We start from the raw sequence: 7,500 nt of genomic DNA, 5'->3' as shown, positions 1-7,500 counted from the left end.
TCCTTGCGTGTGTGGCCCCTAGTCCTTTACGAGACCTGTTGGCCCGGCGGCATGAGAGGGCGGAGTGGCATACCGAGGGCGGCGGGGACTCTTCCTCCTCCTCCCCCTCTTCCTCCTGCAGCTGCGCCGTCGGGGATTGATTTATCGAAGGCGGCGTGGTCAGCAGGGGAAGGAGTGGGGGGGGAGGGGTATGGGTTGGGGTGGAGGGAGGGGAGGGGGAGGTAGAGTTGGTGGGCGTGGTTTGTGGGCTAGGGGCGTGTCTGGGAGGGTTATGGGGTGATTCGTTATTGGGCAGTGCTGGGAAGAGGAGGAGAAGATGTAAGCGACGACGACGACGACGAGGAAGAAGAAAAAAAATGAGGAAAAGAAGAGAGAAGGAAGACGAAGGAGGAGCAGGAAGAAAGGGAGGAGAAGAAAAAAAAAGAAGGAAAAGGGGGAAGGGATGGAAAAACAGGGAATGGGAGGAGAGCAAAGAATAAGAGTGGGGAAAGAGAGAGAGAGAGAGAGAGAGAGAGAGAGAGAGAGAGAGAGAGAGAGAGAGAGAGAGAGAGAGAGAGAGAGAGAGAGACAGAGAGAGAGAGAGAGAGAGAGAGAGAGAGAGGAGTAGAAGGAAGGAGCGGAGTTGGCGCGGCAGTGTGAAGGAGGAGGCCATGTTGGGCGAACGTGTGGCGGGCGCTGCGGGCGGGGACTTCGGAGATGACTTCGGCGGGCGAGGTCAGTAAGGGCGTGAACGGGCTTGAAGAGGGTTGAACTAGGTTGAAGAAAAAGGCTTGGACGGGCTTGATGAGGATTGAAGCAGGTTGAAGTGGCTTGGAGAAGGTTGAAGCAGGTTGAAATGGCTTGGAAGGGCTTGAAGAGGGTTGAACAAGGTTGAAAAGGCTTGAGTTACCCAAACGGGTTTGAAGAACTTGAAGGTGATTGGGTAACTTGAATGGGCTTGAGGAGCATTAAAGAAGATTGGTAAGGTTTGAAGAGGATTAAACAATTTGGGGTAGGCTTGAAAAGGACCTAAAAAAATATGGTGGACTTGGGGAGATTGATCAGATCATGACAGGCTTGGAGAGGGTTGAGAGGGTTTATGGAAACTTGAGATGGTATGAAAAAGGACTTTAGCAGGGCTTTCATAAGCTTGAACAGGTTGAAAATTGATTGAGCAGTCTATGGCAGGCTTGAAAAGGCTTGAGGAGGCTAAAGCAATCTTGTGGAGGATTCGCCGAGGTTGAAAAGGCTTGAGGAAGTTTGAATAGGCTTGAAGAAGCCTGATGAAACTTGAAAAAGGCTTAGGGAAGTCCGAATAAGCTTGAAGAGGCTTGGGAAAGTTTGAAAAGGCTTGAGGAAGCTTGAAGAGGCTTGCTGGTCCTGAGAAATGGCGGGTCCGCATATTTACCGTTGGAATGCTGGTCCTATCGACACATTTCCGGCGGGGAAACTATCTAAAATATATCCGTTGATTTCCGTAAAAGTCGCTTGGTGGAAGGAAAGGATTCTTTTCTTTTATCCGTTTCTAGGAAGTTGAAAGAATCTCATGAATTGTGTGGAGTTGGTCTGTGCGGAAAAAAAATACGTTCCCCCCCCTCCCCTCCCCTCCCCTGTGAAGTAGGCCGTTGCGTGAAGTCACTGGAATGTGTCTGCTTCTCTGTCGAATCACGAAAGAATTTGGAGTATTTGTCCAATTGAGGAGTGCAAAAAATAATTCTATTAATGTTTATGATATTATTGTTATCATTCTTGTTGTTAGCTATCTTCTTTATTGTTATCATTGTCGTTGTCATTATTATTGTTATTATTGTTATTACCAGTATTGCTATCATCATTATTATTATTATTATGATGATGATGATGATGATGTGATGATATGATAATCATGATGATGATGATGATGATGATCATCATCATCATCATTACCATTATTATCATCATTATCATTGTTTTCATTACCATTATCATTATTGTTATTATTATTATTATTATTATTAACACCATACCTGCCATACCATTAATATTATTATTATTATTATTGTTATTATTATTATTATTATTATTATTATTATTATTATTATTATTATTATTATTATTATTATCATTATTATTATTATTATTATTAACACCATAACTGCCATCATCATTCATCATAGCATTTTTTGTACATCATGTACTGACTCTCCAACAATAATATCCTTGAGTGGACGTAGGTGTTCCTTCAAGGAGGAACCTACAAGGAAGGCAGCTCCTGAGGACAGAGGCTTGAGGCTCTACCTGTCCGCCATTGTTGAATATTGTTTATATGTCCACCTCTTCCATGTCCTCGGGGTTGTTATCTTCTCCTCCTTCTCCCATCCCTCTCTTCTTTCTTTCTTTTATTCTCTCTTTCTCTCTTTCTCTCTCTCTCTTTCTCTTTCTCTTTCTCTTTCTCTCTCTCTCTCTCTCTCTCTCTCTCTCTCTCTCTCTCTCTCTCTCTCTCTCTCTCTCTCTCTCTCTCTCTTTCTCTTTCTCTTTCTCTTTCTCTTTCTCTTTCTCTTTCTCTCTCTCTCTCTCTCTCTCTCTCTCTCTCTCTCTCTCTCTCTCTCTCTCTCTCTTCTTCTCTTCTTCTCTTCTCTTCTCCTCTTCTTCTCTTCTCCTCTTCTTCTCTTCTCCTCTTCTTCTCGTCTCCTCTTCTTCTCTTCTCCTCTCCTCTCCTCTCCTCTCCTCTCCTCTCCTCTCCTCTCCTCTCCTCTCCTCTCCTCTCCTCTCCTCTCCTCTCCTCTCCTCTCCTCTTCTCTTCTTTCTTCTCTCCTCTTCTCTTGCATCTACCTTTCACATCCAACACCCAAGCCACGACCCTTTTCATGCACCTTCACTATAAGACCATCACGTGTCTCATTGACATCTGGTGCCAGAGGTCTTCCCTTTACATTTGGCAACTAGCAGTGCTCACTACCTCTTTCTTGTTGACACGTCCTTATTTTGTCTTTCGTCATTATCTATTTCTTTCTCATTTACTCTTCTTTATACTTTCTCGGCATTTTTTAATCTTTCCTCTTCTTCCTCCTCCTCCAGGAATCGACAGAATGGCGCTCCTGCAGCCCAAGGAGACGAAGAACCTCAGGTTTGACTTCAAAACGGACGACCTGCAGTTCCACTCATCTGAGGAGGACTACGAGGATGAGGAAGAGCTGGAACTGGAGGAGGAGGAGGAGATGCTTGAGGAGGAAGAGGAAGAGGAAGAGTATTACGAGGAAGAGGAGGAGGAAGAGGAGTTTGATAGTGAAGCTGAAGACCCGGTGAGATATAGAGATTTGCACTTGTATTCATAAAGACGCACACACACATGGACATGCACATGCACACACACATGTAAAAACATACAAACACAAATGCAAATACAAATACAAAGGAAAATGCACACACACACACACACACACACACACACACACACACACACACACACACACACACACACACACACACACACACACACACACATACATACATACATACATACATACATACATACATACATACATACATACATACATACATACATACATACATACATATATACATACATACACACACACACACACACACACACACACACACACACATTATTATTATTATCAATATTATTATTATTATTATTATTATTATTATTATTATTATTATCCTTATTGTAATTGTTATCTTCATTGTTATTGATATTGTTAGTATTTGTATTAATGTAACTATTATTATTGTTATTATTATTATTATTATTATTATTATTATTATTATTATTATTATTATTATTATTATTCATCTTTCTCAATTGCTCCACCATTATATAATGCCTCCAATACCCTTGCAGGAAGAGGAGGCCCTATTGAAAGCCAGAGGAGTGATTGATGACTATAGTGACGACCAAGGTTTGGTCCTGAACGATGCTTCTGATCTCCTCAATTCAGCTCCCAAAGCCCAGCAGAGGTCCCTACCGCCTAGTGCTGACCCCTGGGCAGGTGATCCTTCTGCAGGTACCCCCAGCAGGGACTCAGGTGGTTCCCGTGACCCCCTGAAGGAGTTTCGCAGGCAGAAGGAGGAGGACCAGAGGAAGCAGGCTGTGGAGGTAGACAAAAGTAAAGCTGGCCAAACCCCCCAGGAAAGACAGCCAGCTAAGGCGCAAGCCACACCACCCAGCGCTCCAACAAAACAGATCCAGAATACACAGCCCAAGCCAGCCACCTTGCAGAACCCAGCTCCTCAGGGACCACAGAAACCTCAACCAGCAGCGGTTAAGCCTCCAGCTGCCACACCAAGCCAGCAGGGAGCAGGGTCTGAGAGCAAAGGAAAGCCAGTGGAGAGCCAAACGAAGCCTTCTGATCCAGTCAAGAAGTCTGATCTCCCCGTGGCACCAGAGGACAGGAAGCTTGAGCTGGAAGGGGCCCCCAAGCAGCGCAAGACGAACCCCCTCGACCGCGTAGTGGCCAAGCTTAGTGGGAGAACAGAGCCCAAGGAACCCCCTCAAAGCACAGCTCAAGCCAGCAGCACAGGGAAGACAACGCCAAAGCCATCAGAACTGACACCGAAGAACCTGACTGTGAACCTTAATAAATTGATGGAGAATGAAGAAACAGAGGTAAGGCATTATTCATAAACCATTATCCTTTGAATGTTTTGTGTTAGTAGAATGTTCTCATGTATCTTTTAGGTTCTTTTTAACAGTTTTGATTCTTTTAACATCATTGCAGGAAGAGGAGAGTCAGACTGCTGCAAGTAAAGAAGAGCAGAAAGTGAAGATTGATTATGCTGAAATTCAGAGGAAAATTCAAGTAGGTGCCTTCGTGCTTCATATACATTTATATATTAATGCAGATAGCAAACGAGTGCTAATATCCTTGCCTTATCATTAAAGCAACATGGCCATACACACTTTATTCACTGAGTAGAATACATTAGAGCTGGAATATAACTAATTTGTCATACATGATAGAATGATTCATTAGATAGTACCTTGCCTCGTTTGGTATAGAGATTCTTTTGTCATTGAAATAAGTACCAAAGATAATCGTCAGGTCTGATTATTATTTTTTTCAACTTTTTTCATATATTCAGGAGCAAGGAAGTTCATAATTTCCTTTAGAACAAACTTTATTTTATGTGCAAATTACTACAGTATTGAATACTCTGTTGTTCAAAGCCATATAGTTCCCATTATTCAGAATTATTCAGTTGGAAGCCATTCTTTCCTCTGTTCAAAACTGTTCAGTTTCCTGTTGTTCAGTACTAATGAACACTTCTGTTCATTATCATTCAGTCCCTTACTGTTCATAACCATTCATTCCTTGACAATCACCATTCCTGAGATCTTGCTAAAGAATTACTCACAAACATTTCCTAAACCCCACAGGAAGAGACATCTAAGTTCCGTGTGGCTGAGGAACAGAAGATCCGCAAGCAACAAGAAGAGGATCTGAAAGCACTTCGGGAAAGACTCAGCAAGGAACTCAGAGAGATGGAGGAAAAGATAAGGTTTGTTGTTGAATTGTTTTCAAGGATATGATTTTATTATTATTTTTCTTTTGCGTGTGTGTGTGTGTGTATGTGTGTGTGTGTGTGGGGGGGGGGTTATTTATTTTTGGTATATTTGTTCCTGTTTTAAGGGTTTTCATTAGTCATTTTTTCAAGTTTTACTCTTGTCATTGTTTTTTCTTTTTTTTATTACTTTATTTATTCATTTAAACATCAAGGTTTCATTTTCATTACAATATTTTCTTAATGTTTCTATTTGTTTTACTTTATTTTCATATTCAAGGTTTTTTCATATCAAATTGAATTTTTTTGTGTGGTCTTTTTGTCTATTAATTCAATATGTTTATTTGTTAACTTTAAAATTTTCTTTTTTCCAGGATTTTTCAATTAATCTTTTAGGGATTTCCTTTCTCTTTTTGTCATTTCTCTTCAGGAAGGAAGACATTTCAAGGGAAAATGTTTTTCTGTCCCCTCTCTGCTTTCTTTGTGAATTGCAGTCATTTGTTTGTTGGAATTTTCTTTATTGTTTATCCAATTTCTACATCGTAATCATTCATAAATAACAATAAGTTTTGCACTTCAAAAACACAATCTCCCATAGAAATGGATTAAGGGGAGTGTATATTAAAAAACTGATAAATGAAAATAAAAGTAAATCCCTTTAACAAATGTAGAATCTAGAAAATCAGATCGATCAGTCCAGAGAAGACAAAGCAAAAAATTATTTGAAAAAGCTGAAACAGGTAACATGAAAATTATTTCTACTCAATAAACTTGTCTCTAACAGGAAGGAAAATGCAGCCACACTTCAGAAATTCCAAGAGGAAGAGAAGAAGAAAACTCAGTCAGCACGAAAGCAGCTCGAGACGCAGCTTCAAGCGGACCACAAGAAGAAGACGGAAGAGATAAAAACCCGCCTGGAAAAGGAAGCCGAGGAAGAGAGGGAAAGAATAGCCAAAGACTTGAGGAAGGAGAACGAGAAGGAGACGGAGAATATTAAGTTGGTGTATGTCCAAGAAATGCAGAAGAAGAAGGAGGAAATGCAGCAGGAACATGAAGAGGTGGGGATTATTTTTTTCTTCTTTCTTTCTTTCTTTTTCTTTTTTTTTGGGGAGGGGGTTTCTTAATTTGTGTTTTTTCTTTTGTTTTGGTTTCTTCTTTCTTTCTGGTTATTTTTGTCTCTTGTTCTATTTTTTAAACTTAGTCTTTCCTTCTTTTTCTCTTTGTTTTTCATACAGTGTTTCTACTATTTTTTCCCTTCTCTTTTCTCATTTATCATTTTAATGTTTTTACAAATTAAGAGACTTCCACATAATTACCCATGATAATTCCCCTCTTTTCTTACTGTTTAATATAAGCACAACAAACACATTTTAAGGTCCTCAAGAAACCTCATTATTCTTCTCATTAAAAAGCAAAAAATAACAAAAAACTCCTATAAAAACAAGATGAATTAGACTTTTCATTATTCTCATAAAGGCTTTCATGATGTGTTAGGTTCATTCAACTATTATGCTACATCTGATTGATTTTGTATATTCATAGGATTCATTGCATTTAGTTCACAAATTGCAGGATAATAATTAATAGCATTGAGCTGATTCCCTTGATTGATGAATTCCAGGAGATGCAAGAGCTGGAGAAGGAGCTGAAGGCACTGTATCAGGAACAGAAGGAGGCAACACAAGCAGAAGTCAGCGCGACAAAGGCTGCTATTGCTACCAGGTACATTGCTTTCCCTTTTTTATTGGTGACATTCAGTAATCTCAGCTTATCAGTTATCAGTACTAATGACCTGATACCCAAAAAGGAACAGCAACGAGGCAGCAGCAGTGGCAGACCTGGAGCGCGGCCTGACAGAAGTGTTGCGAGAACGACAGGCTGACATCAAGAGAGAGCACAACAAGCAATTGACAGTCCTTCGTGACGAGCTGGAGGAGGAGCTGGAGAAGGCAGCAAGACAAGCTAAAGAGAAGGTGCTTTTAGGCTTTAGGCTTTGAATCTGTTTGTTAGTAAGAG

The 7,500-nt window shown here is 40.7% G+C and overlaps 1 protein-coding gene across 1 annotated transcript in view; it reads left to right on the top strand.

Annotated features, from left to right (window-relative positions):
* Positions 1-7,500, top strand: part of LOC113821041 (centrosomal protein of 164 kDa) — a 53,475-nt gene that overhangs the window by 35,669 nt on the left and 10,306 nt on the right. The window contains exons 7-13 of the mRNA XM_070125247.1: positions 3,037-3,260; positions 3,824-4,588; positions 4,701-4,781; positions 5,360-5,481; positions 6,269-6,542; positions 7,106-7,206; positions 7,292-7,457. Coding sequence (XP_069981348.1) covers positions 3,037-3,260; positions 3,824-4,588; positions 4,701-4,781; positions 5,360-5,481; positions 6,269-6,542; positions 7,106-7,206; positions 7,292-7,457 — 1,733 coding nt within the window. The remainder of the gene's footprint in view (positions 1-3,036; positions 3,261-3,823; positions 4,589-4,700; positions 4,782-5,359; positions 5,482-6,268; positions 6,543-7,105; positions 7,207-7,291; positions 7,458-7,500) is intronic.

The sequence above is a fragment of the Penaeus vannamei genome, chromosome 9, assembly GCF_042767895.1.
Source record: "Penaeus vannamei isolate JL-2024 chromosome 9, ASM4276789v1, whole genome shotgun sequence".
Classification (NCBI taxonomy): domain Eukaryota; kingdom Metazoa; phylum Arthropoda; class Malacostraca; order Decapoda; family Penaeidae; genus Penaeus; species Penaeus vannamei.
This window is presented reverse-complemented; position numbering and strand designations above follow the sequence as displayed.